The sequence below is a fragment of the Epinephelus fuscoguttatus genome, linkage group LG1 (genome assembly GCF_011397635.1).
Source record: "Epinephelus fuscoguttatus linkage group LG1, E.fuscoguttatus.final_Chr_v1".
NCBI classification, from domain to species: Eukaryota; Metazoa; Chordata; class Actinopteri; order Perciformes; family Serranidae; genus Epinephelus; species Epinephelus fuscoguttatus.
This window is the reverse complement of record NC_064752.1, coordinates 51,597,161-51,615,891: the sequence shown is the minus strand read 5'-3', so window position 1 is coordinate 51,615,891 and position 18,731 is coordinate 51,597,161. Positions and strand designations below refer to the sequence as shown.

Genomic DNA, 18,731 nt, shown 5'->3' with positions numbered 1-18,731 from the left:
CAAGGCCCCCGCCTTGGTCTGCTGCCCAATCCACATTGCACCGAACCTTTCTGGATCCCTCTACGGGTGGTGGGCCTGCAGGGGGACGAACCCATGTAGCCGGTTCAGGCTGGGCCCGGCCGGACCCCATGGGCGAAGGCCCGACCACCAGGCGCTCGCCCACGGGCCCCAACCCCAGGCCTGGCTCCAGGGCAGGACCCCGGTAACCCTCCGGGCCGGGTACACGTATCCTTGATCAGTAGTAGTAGGTAGTTTTTAAAGGACTCAAATTTTAAATAAGTCATCAACCATCTATATGTGCTTAAAACAGCAGTCGAAATTAGCAAGGATTTTTTTTTAATATTTTTTGGGGGGGGTCCTTGACAGGACAGTTACGCATGAAAGGGAGAGAGAGACAAAGGGAGTGACATGCAGCAAGGTGCCACAGGCCGGAGTTGAACCCGGGCCGCTGCGGCAAAACCAACATATATGGGACGCCTGCTCTATCCACTAAGCCACCAACATCCCATCAAGCCAACTCTGCTTGCTAAATTTCACATGCCGCCTCTCTCTCCTTGGCAGCTTTAGCAGTGTTACTTTTTTATGAAATATATGCTCATATTCGCTGTAGGCATTCATGAGCGCCTCCAATTCCACAGGTGTAAAATAAGTTGATCGCTTTTTCTCTCCGGTTGCCATGGTGAATCGAGGTATTGGGACTCCACTGATGATGGCTTTTTATTGTGGTTGTACACGTACTTAACTCAAGGTGTGCCTACTCAGAGCTGATTGAACTAATTCAAATCAGCTGTTCTGGAACAGTATACTCAGAGTTCCCCAGCTCAGGGTAAGTCAACTCAGAGTTCAGGATTAGACTCGGAGTTTGTTGAACCTCTTACCTGGAATACCCCTCTGGCTGTCTGTCACACACACAGGAAGTCAGATTGGGGATTGCTGTCAGATGTTGTGGAGAAAGTCTTTCACCATGGCACAGAAAGTCTGATTGCAGCATTCATAAACACACAAAAACAAAGGCATCACACACACTTATACACACATGGCTGTTCTACTGTCAGATTCATATGCACTATGAATATGTATCATTATCAACCAACAACAATAACAACATCAGTATGAGTCATCTGTAAAGAAGTAATGATGATGACTGGGGGTGAATACATTCCCAATTTGATTCCTGTGTCAACAGAGAGAAAAAGAAAAAGTTTTGAGTTTTTTGGGAAAAACAGATTAAATCTTTATTAAAAGAGAAAAGAGCACATTCAATGAACCATTTAAAAAAAAAGACCATAACCTTTTTTGACTCCTCCTCACACTCCAGTATTATACATGCTTTCACTGAATACTTTCATTCATTCACCCTTCATTCATTATCTGTAACTATTTATCCTAGTCAGGGTTGTGGGGGGCTGACATTGGGTGAGAGGTAGGATACAATTTAGAGTCACCAAATGTGCTTCAGACTGTGGGAAGAAGCTGCAGAAACTGAAGATAACCCACACTGACATGGGGAGAACATACAAATTCCACAGCCAGCCACTGGGCTCGAGCTGTGAGGTGACAGTGTTTAATTAGCAATTCTAGAATAGTAATTAATTTCCCTGACCTTGTTTTATTCTCGTTTCAAGATATGGCCACTTTTGTCCTTCCAGAAAGGACATTACTCGAATGACCCTTTTTATTTTGCTATAAGAAAAACAAAAATGAAAACATGTTCTCTAACAATAATAATAATAATAATAATAATAATAATAATAATTATTATTATTATTATTATTATTATTATTATTAATAACACTAATTAACACTATTACAGAGCCCCTCCATCATGGCTGTAAAAAACAGAGAAGAAAACCAAAAGCACTAAACACATTCCACAGTATGGATGTTCCACCCTGCCAAACACCTTTTCTTTTTCTGGGGCATTTTTGCCTTTAATGGACAGGACAGTTAAGTGTGAAGGGGGGGAGAGAGAGAGGGGATGACATGCAGCAAAGGGCCACAGGCTGGATTTGAACCCGGGCCGCTGCAGCAACAGCCTTGTACATGGGGCGCCTGCTCTACCACTAAGCCACCAATGCCCCAACCAAACACCTTTTCTTGATAGTTCAGACTTTGTGGTTGTCACCTTTTCTTGATACAGAGAAACACCTAAGACCACTTAAGTCCCAGTGAGTTATACTTCCAAATAATAAGGTAAACATCTCTGATAGATCTGCTTGGAATACAGTAACTGTGATCAACATGTATGATCTAGTCCATTGCTTTTTTTCACTGTGCCAGAGTCTTTGAGAAAAAGTCTCGATATTCTTTCTCAGGGCAACACAGTGGGTATAGCTCTCCCAAGGGTTAGAGTAAAAACTCCTCTTTCCACACTGTTATTAAGGACATCAAGAACATCTCTCCTTAATGTGGACCAAAAAGCTTAATACAAGTCCCCCAAGAAACCATTAATGCCGGGAACTCTTCTATTCTCCATTCAGTGCCACCTGGAATTATTTGAGAGAAAATGGACATGCCAGCTCAGCATTTGTTGGCATTTATATTTAGTTGTAAAGAAATTGCGATACGACATGGCGCTTTTTCTACGCCCACAACTGTTGAGCATGACAAAAATCCACAGCTCTCTTCCTGACATCTGGAATCTGTGAGCTCATGCCCATCAGCTCTCCAAAAACAGTGTATGAGGCAAGCCTGGAACAAGCAAGGTGGAGGGCATGCATATCCAAAAAACTTTAACGGGTGCTGGATCAAAAAATCAAACTAAAGCAAAAACCAGACAGGAGATCTGCACGTTATATTAAAAGCCTCCAGTAGTAGTACAATAATCACCATCACAAAGCAATGATGGTGATTTCAAAATGCCTGATGAAGATCTCTGTTAGATCAAAATGAGGCAGGTCTGACCATTTTTCTTTCCATTAAAGATGACTTTGGAAAGAGCCATTCTTATGCTTTCATCCCAAGCAGATCTGCCTATACTACAAGCTTTTGTCTCTCTGTCCTCTTTAATACTGGAGATCCACAATCTCAGTCTCTAGGGAGCTCTGTATTCATCACATAAGCACAACACTGTGCGCAAAGTGGTCGGTCCCAGGGGCACAGACTGTGTGGTTGTCTCCAAGCTTAGATGTTTGTGGTGGGTTGCTCCTTTAATGCAGTGTGTTTCAGTCATTAAGTGCGAGTGAATGCAGCCCCAGACCTGCCTTCTCCCCCAACCACACCCCTAATTAGTGCCAGATTATATAAGGACCTTGGTGGCTGTGCTCATTCTTTGTCTCTTGTCCTCTTCCCTGTTGTGGTTGTTTGTTAGCAGATACGCTGTAAATTCCTTTAGACAAGTCAATGCTTTTAACCCTGTGTGCTAAGTTGCTTACCTTTTATTTTCAGCTTTGCTCAGATCCATTATCCAAGCACAATGCATGTGGAACCTTTTGTATGTTTACCTGCTGTGGTTTTGCGATCTTTGTTTTGCTGTTTTGCTGCTTTGTACCTATTTTTCTGTTAATAAACCAACTAGGGTGTTGGTTCTTTTCTTTTAGTGAGGCAGAGTGCCATCTTTTTGGGAGGTGAGGCACCTATGCATGCAATGCATGTGAGTAAAAGCACCGGGACACAAGTTTAGATTGCACCATTTTGCCATGAATATTGCAGTGTTGCACTTGTGGTGAATAGGTGGCACCTCTGGGCACTTCTTATTGTAGTCTGCCTCTCCATGAGTGGCTTCTGCTCACTTCCCCTAGTTTTGTTTTGTTAAGTTTTGTGTTGGACAGAATATTTTTTCTAAAAGATTTTGTTAGGAATCTGTTGTCCTGCTGTGTTTTGTTTTCTTTGTTTTTGCTCCCCCCTTCAGTCCTGCCTTCACTGGGTTTTCCCTGGCTGGGCGTGGCTCCCTTCAGTCTCTTAATCACTGCACTCCTGCGTTGCATCTGTCATCAGCACACCTGTACCACATCAACTCCAATCACTGCAGCATAAAAGCCTGGTTCTCCTCTCCATTCTTCGCCAGTTCGTTGTTGAAACCCTCGTGGTAACTACTTGGTTCAATTTCTCGCTCTAAACTTGTTTTTGCTCACTGGGTTTTTTTTACCCTGTTGTTGACCTGTGGATTTTTTGCTCTTGGATCATGGACCTTGTACCGCTGCCTTACTAACCGGCTTTTGGTTTTTTTTGTCTTTTTTAAGTGCCCTGCCATTTTCTCTCCTCCACCTGCCTGCCACGCTCAGCCTAACGCCTCAGCCCCAGTTTTTGTTCTCCCCCTCCACGGACTCAATTCAGCCCCTGAACTGATTTTTGTGCCTTTTTTTTAATAAATCTTTTTTTGTCTTGATCTGCATTGTGATTCCAGTGTTCGTATCTAACATAACAGATTCTGGATTAAGACTGTCTTGAGCGAATTGTAATAAACAGTATTTTAAAAATTGGCATCAAATCAAACTTTATTTATATAGTGCTTTTCATACATTAAAAATGCAACACAAAGTGTTTCACAAAAAAAAACATACAACAAAAATACTACAAATATTGAAAACCCACCACACACACAGAGTCAATATAGTAGCATGTCAGGGCTATTCTGCTCCGGAGCAGGGTAAGTTCAGGGTTGAATCTGATCCTATAAAAAGCACCACCCAATGGCCAATCAGCTGTTCGGAAAAAAATGACTCCACTGACAGAAATGCAGCCCAGTCAGACGGGAAGTTTAATTAATTTGATATTTGATTTGAAAGTTTATTTTGAACATTAAAAAAAGCAACAACAGACAATGAAAAGATTGTTCAAAAAGGAGTGGAAAGAAGTTGAAATTTCATCCCACCCCTTCATAAGAAAGAAACTGATCATTTGCGGACACTTAATAGCACCATTAATTAGTGCCAACATTTTGTTTTGTTGGAGGAAATGATCCCTGTTAAAGAGAATGGGCCTAATTGACAGCTTTGCTGCTGGAAATGTGGAAAGTAGCCTATCATGTCTACACTTCATGGTGTTAGGGATTTTCCTTTTTGTTTTTTAAAGAGGGAGGCTACTGTGGTGCAGCTGTTAATTTCTAACACAGCTCAATATCAGGATGATTTTATTCAGACTATCAATTTGGTGTTTATGATTTAATTGTGGCGTCAGCTTTAAGCTTTATTGTAGCATATATAACTTTATAACAAAGAAGACTAATTTATCAGACGCAATGATGTTAGACGATAATTGTAATACACGCAATTCATCTGCGCAGCATTGATTTCATGGGATTCAAGGGTGTGATCAGTGTCAGATGTACAGGTACAGGTACTGTAGCTGCTTGAACCAGCGATGAGTAATTTAACCTACACATAATTTTATTTTTTACCTTGTTTTGTCTTGATTTTTCCCTCTCTCCTCCTTTCTTCTTTCCTTACCCGTTTTTTTCTTCTCTATTATGTGATTTCATTGATGTTTTGACAGGGGAATTTCTTTGATAAGCTTTTAGTGGCTTCTAACCTCTCCGGCACTTTTCTTTTTTTTAATCTTGTAAATTTTATACTGTCTGTTTTTAACATTATGTGCAAATAAACTAATCTAAACTAAAACTAAACATTATTAATCCCGTTATGCGTTGCCACGCATGTTTCCTCTTCCTGCAGCTGCCACGGTGTTGGCCTTTTCTGTAATGTTGCTTTTCTCCTCCTCATATTTTAGTAGAATTAATCTCTGATCCTCACGAGAAATACTTTTTTCCCCCCTCACATATGGCGCTCTGTGAGGGCGCTCTGTGAGGACGCTCGGTGACGCTGCGCTTCTCTCATGATTGTGATTTGTCCGCTGCGTGCGCGTTCACGGCTCTTGATAAAGCAACCCTGGGTTGAGTTACCGAGTTGACATCCAGCGTCGTGATACCGATTATCCTGATTGCCATTGTTAGGGTTAGTCAACCCAGGATAGGTCTGGGTAACCCAGGAAAGGTTGATCTCGCTTTGTGATACAGGCCCCTGGTGAGGAAAAAACACCTATAGGGAGCTTATCCACCCTGAGAGGTGTCACAGCCTACGGCCGCAGGGAGCGCCGCTACAGAGACCACCCCAACCCAAACAGACCGGGGTAAACTCCACACATGGTGCAGAGCCCCCCAGTCCCCCGGGCCTGAGGGATCTCCAAGGCGACGTCCCCGTGGGCAGACCGGACACACCTCCTAGTGTGGAGGCCCCCCATGAGGAAACACTGGAGCTAAAAAACTAAAAGACTAAAAGGCAATGGGATAGGTTAAAACAAGTATGAGAAAAAATAATGATAAAATGCATAAAAAATGTAAGGATTTAGAGAAATTAACGATTTAAATATTTAAAAAAAATGAAGATTTAGAAATTTAATAATAATAAAATGCATAAAGATTTAAAAATAACAAATTCTATAATGTATTATCTGACTCCCCCAAGTGCACAGATTTATTAGATGAGATGTCTATAATCAAATCAGTGTTCCACATCATCCAAAGCAGACTGCAGTAGAGTCATGCCCCCTTTTTTTAACAAGCATGGCCAACCATGACGCAAGGAGGAAGCACAAGACATATTTCAGTCTTTAAATCATAGTTAAGTACATAATTTGTTATTCAAACTGTTTTAAGTAAACATGAGATGGTTTGTTACTTATACATGTAAAAAAAATCATATGAAAGATTTATGGTTTTTAATCAGGATTTTTTTTCAAAAATGTCTGTCCATTGGAATGGAGGGTGGATCTGAATGTCACCAGAAAATTAAAATGGAAATACTGTTGTGTGTCATGGTTATGCTCTGTCAAGCATTTGGTTTTGTGTTTGGGTTGTCTTGTTTTCCTTTTTTCCCCCTCCCTTTTCCCTGTTTCTCTCCCTGGCAGCGTGTGTGCAGTGGTGGGTGTGGCTGGCTGGACTCCTGACAAGGCGCACCTGGTTCTCATCCAGTAATCACTCTCATTATAAAACCTGGTCCTCGACACTACTCCTGTGCCAGATTATCCCGTCTCGACCGGTATAGTAACGGCTCTATCTCTTGTGACTCTCGTATGTTTTTTCGTCGCTCTTATGCGCTTTCCTGATTTTTGTATGCAGACTCCAGTGTGTCTCCTTGCCGTGCCTGACTACGCTTCAGCGTTCCTGCGTCGGTCACATGCTCCTTCCAGTCGGCTTCACCAGCTACGCCAGCCAAACCACCGCTGCCTTCACCTGCCACCTGTTTCCCTGTTTTTTGGAGCTCCGTTTTTGTAATAAACTCTTCAAAACTGTCTTCCGCCTCTGTCTCTGCATTTTGGGTCCAAAACACAAAACCAAACTTAACAGTTGTGACTTGATTTTTCTAAAGAAACAATCAGTTTAAAACATTTTATTGTGTCCACAGAATATTCAGCTCTTGAGTTTTTCAGCATTCTGTTCAAATACAATGCAAAATATATATCCAATGGGTCTCATTCATGAAAAGTGAGTAAATCTGTGTGTAGATTTGCACATAAAAGCCTACTCTACTAAAAACCTACTCCGGATTCAGGAACGCCGCAGGAAACTCAGATTTGATCGTAAACATGATCATGAATGCCAATCCATCGTAAAGTGACAGCGCGCTCCCAGTAATGAGCAATTAGCATAAATCCCCGCCATGAATAGCCAATAATCACCATATAAGGAGGTGTAGGTGCATCCAGTCGACCTGTCAGTCATGGCGCAAAGAAAGAAAGAGAGAGAAAGAAAAAAGAATTTTTCCGAAGCAGAGATCAAAATAATTTTGGGTGAAGTGGACTTAAGAAAAAACATTTTATATTCTTCAGTTGGTAGTGGTGTGACAGGGACAGGCAAAGCGAAGGCCTGGAGGGAGGTAACAGATGCTGTTAATGTTGTCTCCGTAGTACAAAGAACCATGTCAGAGATGAAGCGTAGCCTAAATGGTTTGGTATGAAACTGGAGGCAAAGAAATTCATAAGCACACACAAAAAATACAGCGGTCACCAAACAAACAGAAGATTCATTTGTGGGGTTTTGAATGAAGTGGGAACGGGAAACCAGAGATGTTTTGTGCGTAATGGATAAACTCTACATCAGTGATGGCTGTCGGAATGTAGAGCTATTTAACATTTATTTTAACAAATGATACGGATAACATATAGCCTACAGCAGTTTTGTATGGATCGTCTTCAAATTATTTGAATCTTAATAGCCTAAAGCTCTGTTTTATACAACGTAAATCAAACATTTTTCAAATCAGATTTATTCATTCAAATGATCAAAAAGGCACACATAAAAATGTGTTGTCTCAAATCATTCTTTCAGCTGGCGCGTGCTCCTTTGTGGTTCCACCACCTGCTGCTCCTGCTGAACCCAGGCACCGAGGCCGAAGAGGCTGTGATCCAGCTGTCCTTACAGATATTTTTATTATCATCATTCAACATGTAGAAAGAACGTGTAATCTATTGAGTCGATTTACATAGATAATTCACAATCATGAACCTAATCTGGATTTTAAACCTGATAATTGCCAACTAATTTAACTAAATGTGTTATATTTTTAATATTTTTGTCATGTTTAGATTATGTGTTTCAAAGGCATCTGTGTATTGTGTACATAACAGAGGTCAATACGAATTAAAATTGTAATTTCCAATAGTGAAAAGCAATATTTATGTGCTTTACTAAATTTACACAAGCACTTCGAGTGGTCAGGAGCAGGAGTAGATTTTGTTAGTAGCTACGAAAAGATCGGAGCTACTAAAATATTGATGAATGTGGACATGCACGTAAATTTCCGTCTGCAAACAGTTTACACACAAATTCCTTCTGCTCACGTTTCATGAATGAGACCCAATGTGCTTTAAACCAGTGTTTCCTAACTGGTGGGTTGTGGGTTCATTCTGAATGGACTGCAACACGAGCAGAACGAATTTGTGTGTAAATTGTTCGCAGAGGGAAATTTACATGTATTTTGGCATTCATCACTGTGTAAGTAGCTCCAATCTTTTCGGAGGTATTAACAAAATTTACACCTGCTACGGACAGCACATAAATATTGCTTGTTATTATTGTTTACAATTTTAATTTGTTTTGTGCTCTGTTATGTTCACAATATGCAGATTCCTTTGAAACACATAAGCTAAACGTGAAAAAAAATATAAATAAATCATTTAGTAAATAAATTGATATTCAGCAGATTTAAGCTTCAGATTAGGTTTCTTAAAAACATGAATGAGTTAGTTAAATAAAACTTACTTGTTAAACCAGACAGTGGGTTATTGCCTAAATTAGACTGCCTGTATTAAGATGTTTTAATAGTGGTTAAATTTCTCAACAGACAAAGAATGCTGAGGCTTAGATCAAACACTGTTGTTACCTGGCTGTCCATGACCACAGATAAGGGAGACGTGCTGCTCTGCAGAGCATTTAATTTGTGTGCAGCTGCCACAAGGGAAGCTGAAGATGGAGGGGCAGGGGCCCGATTTAAATGCAGTTGTCAGGCAACCACACAGTTTAAATTAAGAATTGATGCCATGGGCCAAATTAAAAAAAACTAAAATATGACAATAAAAATATAAACAGAAATAGTCATACCACTACTAACAGATGAAAATAAAATGTATTTCTCAATCCCAGTTCACCCCAAATAACTTAAGTCTCAGCATCGGAAAAGCTTCTCTCTCTCTCTCCCTCTCTCTCTTTCTCTCTCTCTCTCTCTCTGTCTCTGTCTCTCTCTGTCTCTGTGTTTGCGTCATGTTTGCAGGTAGAGGGGATGCACCTATCCTAATTATCACCTCCTTACATGGTGGTCACTGGCTGTTCATGGGCAGGGATGTATGCTGATCGCTGACTCGCGAGAGTTTGTTGTCAATTTACCACTGATTGGCATTCATGAACATACACAAGTGCCTACGATCAAATCCAACTTTTCCGCAATGTTCCTGAATCCTTTATAGGTTTTTAGTGCCTAGGATTTTTATGTGCAAATGTACTCAGATTTACTAACATTTCATGAATGAAACCCACTTTTTTAAGTACAGTAAATTTCCAGCACAGAGCTTTTATTTTTAAATGCGGTTTCCTGCTGTAGAGTGAGTGACTAATGGACAGCTACTTAACAGAAACGCAAACTACCTCGACTACATGGTCAAACACAAGTATGACACTGAATATATCAAACTTTTTGGACCTTGAGCGAATGAATGTTTTCAAGCATCACTTTATGGGGCGTCAGTGGCTTAGTGGTAGAGCAGGCGCCCCATGTACAAGGCTGTTGCCGCAGCGGCCCGGGTTCGACGCCAGCCTGTGGCCCTTTGCTGCATGTCACTCCCTCTCTCTCTCTCTCCCCCCACCTTCACGCTTGTCTGTCCTGTCAAATAAAGGCTAAAAATGCCCAAAAATATATTTAAAAGCATCAGTTTATTCACTGATATGAGTTAACCATTCCTGGAAAATAATCTCATGTTTTTTGTTGAAAAAAGGCGTATGAAAACCATTTTTTTGTCATTTTTCCTATTAGGTGATTCTGGTGTTAAGAATCTACGTTCATCGGAATGGACGGGGGAGAAAAAAAGAGGTGTTTTTTTCTGCTAATGATTGATGAGTGCATTTAGAGTAGAAATCCACCCTTACAATACTTTTTTGTGTTTGGAACATATTGGGTTTTGACCAGGTTAGGATGACCACCATATAATCACAATGACCCAAGTTCAATCCTGGCATGGAGCTTTGTTGCATATAATGCCTCTCCCTCTCTCTCTTTCGCTCTCCACATTGCCTGTCTGTATCTCTACTGTCACTATCAAAGCACGGGGCCAACAACCAGCAGCTTTTTCTTTTTAACACTTACTGCAATCACTGTAGAATATCAGCCAGCTTCTCTTGGTAATACTCATAGTTTTCTTTGCAGTCCTCCCACAGGTTCAGAGGTTGGTCCTCGTTGTCAACAAATGTGTCCCAGGTGTAGGAGAAGTCCAGGGGCTTCATCACCCTCAGTTTACAGCCAGCGGCGTGAAGGGCCTTCAGTCCAGCCTGGATCTCTGTTTCCTCCCACTCAAACAGTCGAGCAGCAAAGATGCTCAGCTTGACGTTTTTCCTGGCCTTCAGCACTTCAGCTATCTTTGCTGCACAAGCAGAGCATGGACTGGAGGACACATACCTAGAAGGAAGGTGACAGAATGAAGACAAATGTTGGTAATTTTCAACAATGTCACACATTTCTGACCATCATTGTATAAAAGCCCTAGAAAGACACCAGATTTAGAGGCACTTATTTTATTGTACAACTTTTACATTTTTGTGTACAAAGGTGTTACTAAATGGACACAATTTTGAATGTCATGTTTAGGCTTATGCCGGTTTTAAAATTTTCCAACCGGCTTGATTTAAAGCCAAATATCTAACTGAACCGATATATCGAATTATATACCTAATTTTAACACTGGGGGTCGCATTTGAGCTATTTTTCCCAATAAAACCCATTATAGGTGTAATGTGCTTCCAATCCACTAGGTGGCGGTAATGCTGAAAAAACCGCCAATACACACAAGGTTACACAAGAAGAAGAAGAAGACACAGAAGGACACCATAGCTGTGTTCGAAACCGTCCACTCACTCACTATTCCCTATTTCGTGTTTACTATATAGTGCACTACATGGGGAGCGACTGAACGAGATTTCGGACACCAACTGAAATTTTCTGAACGTCGTTGCGTCAGTAGCTGCGCCGCATACTTCTGTGACGCAAGTGGACGCGCCGAGCATCATGTAAACAAACCGGGCGCTTCGAGGATGACCGAACTGTATGGTGGTTGTACTTTTTGTCAATAAATTGTTGAAATGTCAATGGTGTGGACGTTTGGTTTTGTCAGCTACAGTTGTGTGTCTGCATTGTGAGCTGTAATAGCCCACGATAGTGCACGAGCTACAAGCTACCTGGCTCGTGCGAGCTAAGTGGCTATTGTTAGCTCGTGAGCTAACGCTACCGGCTAGCATCCTATTCGTTTCTTTTCTTTTTGTGTATTAAAATAATGATTCCGGTTATTGTTTGGATGCTGCTGACCCAAGTCCTGCTCCTCAGGCAACGACGGAGGTGAAGGCAAACATATTTTAGGCGTTTAAGGCGCCTTTTGTTGATTCGCCGACGTCAACTGGTAATTAGCCTAAAAAAAAATCTAAGCTAACATGCTAGCTGATATAAGCAAACTATTGGCACAATTAATTTTCTTAACAGTAGTTATCATGGTCAGTATTTTAATGGTGTTGTGACCACTGAATGAAATGGAAATGTCCTCGATTTTTATTTAATTTATCTAGTCACCTTAACTCAAAAGTATAACAGTACCATAATGTATATCTTACATTACCATCGTATTTAAGTTGACACATCATGAATAGAAGTTATTCCCTGTTTTGCTGAGTACCCACTAGGCAATAACCCCCTGTGAAATACACTCCTGGCAATAATGTAACAGTTTTCTTGAAACTTTAATTTAACTCTTACATATAAACTTATATTAGTTTCAGTGATTGACTGGATAATTATTAAGTAACCAGTTATTATATTAATCACCTACTTTGGGTTATCATGTTTGATTAATCAGTTTGAATACTTATGATTCTGATTCCAGCTTGTTACATGTGTGTTTCATGGTTTCTTATGCTCTCTGACAGGGAAATAAGTATCTTAGGGTTGTGAGTAAAACTAAACATTTGAGGATGTCCGCTTCTTTGTTTTGTTTTGCAACTTTTTAAAACAAATAATGGAAAATACCTGTTGCAGCCCTAATTTCTAAACCCTTAAACACTGACACTTACATTTATAAATTTAACATTTCAATCAGGAAAGACAAATATGAATTCTACAAATATTTTATTAATTAAAAACAAGAAATACAAATTTGCCAAAGGCTTCATTAGGAGGCAGGAATCAGGAAAACAGTCTTCCCTGTCAAGGGAATCCTTCTGGAAGGAGCTGGAGATGGCAGCAACTGCAAAACACAACACAATACACTATTGTGACAAGAGCAGAAACAGAAAATCACATGTATATACTTAACACTTACGGCTTGCTTTGCACTAATTGGATATCAATAGTGGGGTTAGTATAAGAGAAACTTTGATGTGGCAGGCAGTGTATCCTAAGACTTTGATCAGATTCAAATGAAATTTGTACATTGTCAAATATATTTTGAGGATGAAAAATTATCCAAAACCATGTGTATAAGTTGAACAGTGGGGCCACAATTAAAGAAGACCTTAAATCCTCTCACACACTACAGATCACTGGTTCTGGTCCTCACCCTGTCAAGCCTTTTGTTGTGTTGGAGCTGTCTCCAGTGGTTGTAAAGGGCAGAAGGGCTTCTCCTTTCAGAGCTGTCTGTGTTTTTAACAACAAAAAAAGAGAAATGGTATTAAATGTCTTCCTGAGTGAACTAACATCATACTCAACCAGTGCAAATTTTATAAGTTACCAAAATAATATTTAACATTAAAATGATCATTTTAGTTGGAGCCCCAGACCCACTGCCGCCTTAATGCCACCATGCCAGTCCTTCGCCTTTACTTGGACGGGGAGGCAGACCCAAAGCCAGACTACCGTCTGACCAGGGCTTCTCTGGAGCACCTGATGGCAGTCACCAGTGGCCAGCAGGACCATGGATGGGGCCACTATCTTGAGGTGCTAGTATTTGTGTTTTGGCTTGCCAGTGCCACCTCTTACCGTGTTGTGTCACGGAGCTTTGACATACCCCGTACAACAGTCCATGATATGGTCCACAAAGTTTCCAAAAAGCTGCTCAAGATTAAAAATCAGGTAATCTGTTTCCCACCTGTCGCTGAGCTGGAGGACATAGGAAACGGATTTGCTCGTCTTGCAGGGTCCCCTGCATTCTCCAAGGTAGTGGGCAGTATCGATGGTTGCCACATTAGAGTAAAACCCCCGTCTGTCGATTCCCAGTGTTACACCAATCGGAAACTGTTTCCATCAATCCAATTACAGGCAGTCTGTGACCATCGGGGCAAGTACATGGACATTTTCACCGGCTACCCAGGATCTGTCCATGACTCAAGGGTATTGAAAAACAGCCCAATATACACCAGGCAGCTGTATCCACCCCAAGGTTTTTATATCCTTGGGGACGGTGGGTACCCATGTCTCTCTGCCCCCATCACCCTTATCAGTCCCTACAAGGAGCCAGTCCTCCTGGCAACAGCCCAACGGTTCAACCATCACCACGCCAAGGCAAGGTCCATCATCGAGCGCTCGTTTGGCAGCATGAAAACTCGCTGGAGAGCGATTTTCCTGAAGGCACTGGAGGTAAAACCAACCTTCTCACCAGATGTCATCGCCTGTTGCACCATACTCCACAACATTTGCCTGTCAAACGGTGACATTATGGAGCCAGCAGAGGAGGTCCTCAGACCTGATGATAATGTGGATGAGCCACATCACCACCTGGATCAGCAAAGTGGGGAGCACATCAGGGAACGCTTGGCAGCAGCTGTCTCTGCTCCTGATGGTCCAGTGGCACCTCTGGAGGACCACGATTACTACTGAAAATGGAAAAGACAATTTGTAAATAGTGTTATTTTAGGTGAGGTGAGGTTCACTTATGTTTCAGGAGTGGTTGGTTAGGGTATTTATTACTATTTATTATTTATTTACTACTTTATTTGTTTCTTGTAATTTCTTGTGAAATCAAATAATTAGATTATAAGCTAAATTTATTCATTATTTATTTGTTTGTTGTAATTTATTGTGAAATCAAATCAAATAATTGTTATTGTTATTGTTGTGTAGTTATTTATTTATGTTGCTACCATTGTTAGTTTACATGACTGTCATAGTGGGCATGTTGTTTGAATTGAAGTTGCAATTAAAAGTACTTAAAGTAATATAGCTTTATAACTATATTTATCTATTATTGTTGTTGTTTTATTACGATAATGATAGAGTAGGGCTGAGCAATATGGACCAAAAATCCAAAATCTAAGACGATATCTAGTCTCATATCACGATATCAATATAATAACAATAAATTGCCCAGACCTATGATAGAGCTTTGGTTACATTTTGAAATCCATAAGTCAAAACAGGGAGTTTTGGCTGGCGCCCCTTGTAATCACCTTGACTTTTTTTCTTGAAATATACACAGAAACCTCTTACCTACTCTCAAAAACATTTATTTAACTGTTTACATTTTATCAACAATTTTCTCAAGAAGAGACAGCAACCTCTCCTCCCTCTCTTCCTCCCTTCTGGCCCTCTCCTCTGCCCTCGCACTTTCTGCCTCAAGAAATTCAAGGACGGGGTCTGTCCTCTGCCTCTTGGCTGGCCCTGGTCCTGTCTCCCCTGTGCTGCTCTCTCCTCCTGCTGCAGGCTCAGGGGACGCTCTATGGGCATCAGGGGGAGACACTGCAGCAGCCCTGGAATTTTCCCCCCAGGCTGAGGCAACAAGGACAGGAGGCTGAATAGACGGCCTCCCCCCAAGTGCCTCATCCATAAGGGGGTACCATTTCCGGGACGCCGCTGTGTCTTCCCCCGACTCTGTCCCCTGGCCAGTTGGGGGCTTCTTGAGTTCCTTAAAATTATGGAGGAATAGACCTGTCATACATTGATATAATAAGGCAAATTTATTGTCACTATTGACTAAATTTATTGTTTCTTACAAAGAGCTGAGACAAATCATACCTTGTAAGTTTTTTTGAGGTTTTCCCACTTCTTGCCAGCCCTGGCTGGGGTTATGACCCCCTCTCGCCCCATTTCTTTAAGGACGACCCTAATACAAGCAGAGTATTACTTACATTTGCATTCTTCAAAATAACTGTTAAATATACATTAATATTATGAAGCTTGATATTATATTACATTATTCAATAAGTCTAGCCTCATGATTGTTAGATTCTCCTATGAATTGTTAAGATTTACAGATTATGATGCACTGATTTACACAGGTAATTTGAGTTTAGGACTACCATTACTTGACAAACAAAATTAAGTGAGGAACAAAACAATGCTATCACTCAAAGATGTCTGCTTACTCCCATCCATGAAGTGCCGCATTTCGCCGTCCTGAAAAGACGGCGTTGTGCTTCACTCTCAGTTTTATGAGGCTTTCTACATCCTGGTCAGTCCCTTGGAAAAAGTGAGAGAGGAGCAGTTATTTTATAACTAATCGCCAATTGGGAAAATAACACAAACACAGATCAGATGTGAGCTAAGTGTCTCCTCATAATGTTGCGTTAGAAATCTAAACAAACTCATTACTCAGATGTGAACTTTTTAACACCATTTTCTTTATCCCAAGGCATTTTCCACACGTTGACAACGTTACAGTAGAGATAGTACGTTTGCGTCGGAGTTTTTAATGGTAGCATTAGCTAACAGATACAAATACAGGACATGGGATACTTCTCTACTAAGAAACAGTAGCTAATTCCATCGATTTATAATTGTTGAAAGACATATAAAGCTACGCTACTAACGTGTTAAACACTTAAAATGTTGATACTTTAACGTTACTTACATTTATAAACGAAAGCAGCACCTTCTGCCATCTTCGCGGTTGTTGTTGTTGTTGTTCTTCTCCTCTGGCAAAAGACAACCGCATTGTATTGTAGTATACGGGAGTAAAATGTAGGGTACATCATTTGTTCACTCACATTTGCTGTGCATTGAGGGTATTTTATAGTCCACTATATAGTGAATGAAATTAACCACGGAGAATTCGAACAACACTACAAAATGGCGAACACACTATATAGTGCACTATATCCGTGATAGGGAGCGATTTCGAACACAGCTCAAGGAACCTTCCTCTGACTCCACTCTCTCAGTGGAGACACAGCGGTTGAGAAGGCCAAGCGAGAGGACGGTCCTGTAGTAGTGGAAACGGGTTACTAGGGCAACAAACTGAATGACTGCTGAGTCCCTCGCATTTTTCCCCGCCCCCAATGAAATTTGATCTCTCGCAGCAGACAGCTGAGCGGAGCGGAGCTGCGGAGTCCCTCTGAAACCTCTGAGACAAACTAAACAAAACACTTGTAGGCTCCTCCACTTCATTTATAAACAAACATAAACCTTATTAAGTTGTCATAATGCATGTTACATTGCAAGATAAGTTGAATATAGTCCCTTGACACGCCACCGATGTGAAAAGCTTTTTCTTTTTTTTTCTCTCTCCTCCAGATTATCTGGTTGATGTGAATTAAACCGGGTGGAGCTCTTAAACCGGACCAAACCGGTTAAATCGGAAATCGGCACAAGCCTAGTCATGTTCTGTTTTCTTGTGATGAGGAATACTATTCAGCCTGTGAAGACTGTTGTATGAGGTTTTTTGTGGCTCTTAAGAGGCTTTGTCAAGTCTGGGAGAATGACACAAGTGACATCTCTGTAGTTATCTGGGCATGGAGACAACAGAATTTCAACTAAAAGAAGAATTTACCAACAAGAAAGTGTCTACTAAAAGATCCTATTCAGTTGCATTATGGGAAATGTAGGACCAAGTGTTTCAGGAGCATGACTCAGAACTACTACTTCTAAGGACCAAAAATGAGGATGTCCTCTCTGTAATGCTTTTTTTTTTTTTTTTTTTTACTATTTTTAACCCATCTCTCACAAGTCCCAGACTTTATGGAAGCAAAATACTAAATTATTGGAGTGCCTTTGATATTTAGTTATCTATCAAAGGCTGGTGTTTTAACATTAAAAGATCTGCCAGCCTCTTACAACCACATTTTATGAAATCATAAATGCAACGTTTTTATGAATGCTGTGTTGTATATGATAATACATGTGCAATATTAATGTAAAGGCACAAACAAATGTAATGAATGTTTTCTAATTGATTATATATTGTGCTGTTGGGGTATTTAAATTCCTCATCATTTAATGCAATACATGTGTAACAAGGTTGTTTTGTTTGTTTGAAGTTCGTCAAAATGCACAGAGTGTTCCTTTAATTTTGTTCTTATTTTATTTTCATATTGATGGATGTGTATTTTGGGTTTATTTATGCAAGACTCTGTTTTATTTTATTTTGGAGGAATATTTTATTTTGGCGGATGTGGTTGGTATAGTTACTGGAAGCCAGCAGCTCGTCCTTTTTGCTGCTTGGACTTCCATGTTACGGTTTGTAGTGCACACAGCTCCGTGACTTTTATATTTTAATCTGCAATGCACAAATTTCACTGAAAACATAGTATGTTGAGTGATATAAACATTGTTGACAAGTTTTGCAACCGTTGGTAAGTTCTCTTCTGGTGCATAGGGGCAGGAGCTGTGCGTGTGTGTGTGTGTGTGTGTGTGTGTGAGGACAACGCCAACCACACTATTGTGTTGTTTTATCTGTTTACACAGGTATGTTTTATATAAAAAAGAAACGTTTTAATTTATCATTTTATTTATTATTTTATTTATTAGTAAGAGCCTTTGCACATGATTTTGTATTTTATTTTTTTATATTAATTCATTGTTATATTGTGTTTGGGAAAAAAATACTTAAACAGGTTCATGCCTAAAAATAGTTGGTGCTGTGAGAAAAATATTCCATGATTTCATGTCATGTTAAAAAAAGATACCTCATGTTTATGTAAAAACTATACGATCACATTGAGTGTCATAATCACGCCCTTTTGCTGCTTGGACTTTCATGTTACGGGGCAGGAGCTGTGTGTGTGTGTGTGTGTGTGTGTGTGTGTGTGTGAGGACAACGCCAACCACACTATAGTGTTGTTTTATCTGTTGACACAGAGGATGACAATTAAATGCTGTGAACCTGATCAAAACCAG

The 18,731-nt window shown here is 40.5% G+C and overlaps 1 protein-coding gene across 2 annotated transcripts in view; it reads right to left on the bottom strand.

The window, feature by feature from the left end:
• Nucleotides 1-565: 565 nt before the first annotated feature.
• The window catches only part of apobec2a (apolipoprotein B mRNA editing enzyme, catalytic polypeptide-like 2a), a 114,050-nt gene continuing 95,884 nt past the window's right edge, over nucleotides 566-18,731 (bottom strand). Inside the window, exons 3-4 of one of the 2 annotated variants that reach the window (XM_049571715.1) lie at nucleotides 10,791-11,099; nucleotides 566-1,174 (exon numbers count right to left, since the gene is read on the bottom strand). In XM_049571715.1, coding sequence (XP_049427672.1) covers nucleotides 10,796-11,099 — 304 coding nt within the window. In that variant the 3' untranslated portion in view covers nucleotides 566-1,174; nucleotides 10,791-10,795. The remainder of the gene's footprint in view (nucleotides 1,175-10,790; nucleotides 11,100-18,731) is intronic. The other variant, XM_049571722.1, reaches the window with a different exon arrangement.